Source organism: Galeopterus variegatus, unplaced genomic scaffold (genome assembly GCF_000696425.1).
Source record: "Galeopterus variegatus unplaced genomic scaffold, G_variegatus-3.0.2 Scaffold168, whole genome shotgun sequence".
In the NCBI taxonomy this organism is placed as follows: Eukaryota; Metazoa; Chordata; class Mammalia; order Dermoptera; family Cynocephalidae; genus Galeopterus; species Galeopterus variegatus.
This window is the reverse complement of record NW_007726279.1, coordinates 774759-775565: the sequence shown is the minus strand read 5'-3', so window position 1 is coordinate 775565 and position 807 is coordinate 774759. Positions and strand designations below refer to the sequence as shown.

General features: G+C 70.4%; 1 protein-coding gene across 3 annotated transcripts in view; it reads left to right on the top strand.

Moving 5' to 3' along the window:
• Positions 1–277: 277 nt before the first annotated feature.
• The window catches only part of BTBD7 (BTB (POZ) domain containing 7), a 93837-nt gene continuing 93307 nt past the window's right edge, over positions 278–807 (top strand). Inside the window, exon 1 of one of the 3 annotated variants that reach the window (XM_008594945.1) lies at positions 278–551. Coding sequence is in view for 1 of the 3 variants with exons in the window: in XM_008594941.1 (XP_008593163.1) it covers positions 434–551 (118 nt within the window). In the remaining 2 variants the exon portion in view is untranslated. The remainder of the gene's footprint in view (positions 552–807) is intronic. The other 2 variants (XM_008594937.1, XM_008594941.1) reach the window with 2 other exon arrangements.

The following is an 807-nucleotide window of genomic DNA, read 5'->3' as shown; positions in this document are numbered from 1 at the left end:
GTCGTCCCGTGGTGTAGTTATTACAGTTCCATTCTGATACGTTTAGTAATGTGTCACAATTCCCTGGAATAAGCAGGATGCTGCAACAAACTCTAAGCTCCGAGCGACCCGACGCACCGCTCTCAAGCGACTAGCAGGAAGAATGCGCGCGCACCCGGCTCCCGCGGCTCCTGTTTCCCGCGGACGCGCCTTCCCGGTCCGCCCTGACGCGCGCGCGTCGACGTAGGGCCACGTGACCCCAGGCGCGGCGACGGCGGGGGCGGGGTGGAGGTCCGGACCAGCTCCGCAGCGCCGCGCAGGCGCCCCAGGGCCGCGCCGAGTCGAGCCCCTCCTGCTCCCTTTAGGAGTCAAAATGGCGGCGAGGGGAACCTGGAGCAGTCCCGGAGCCTGAGCCACTGACAGGAGAGGAGAGAGCGGCGGCGGCAGGAAGAGGATGGCCGGGGATGCTGGCGCCGGTGCGGACGGCGGTGCTGGTGGTGGCGGCGGCGGGGGCGACGGCAGCAGTCCCAGTGGCGGCAGCAGCAGCAGCAGCGGCGGGAGGAGCCTACGGGGTGAGTGTCCCTCGGTGTCTCTGAGGCTGTGGAACCGAAGCTCTGCCCAGCGCGGCGCGGGGCGTCCCGGAGGGTAAGGGGCAGTGCCTGCGCGTGGGGGCGCTGGGGCTGGGCCGCCGCGGGAGGCGCTGGGGCGCGGGGCGGGGAAGGCGGAGTCGTCCGTCTGGGGCTGAGGCGCTGTGGCGCCCGACCGGCCGGTCCCTGTGAGCCCCGAGGGGCGGGCTGGGCAGCGTCGTATAACTTCGTATAATGTATG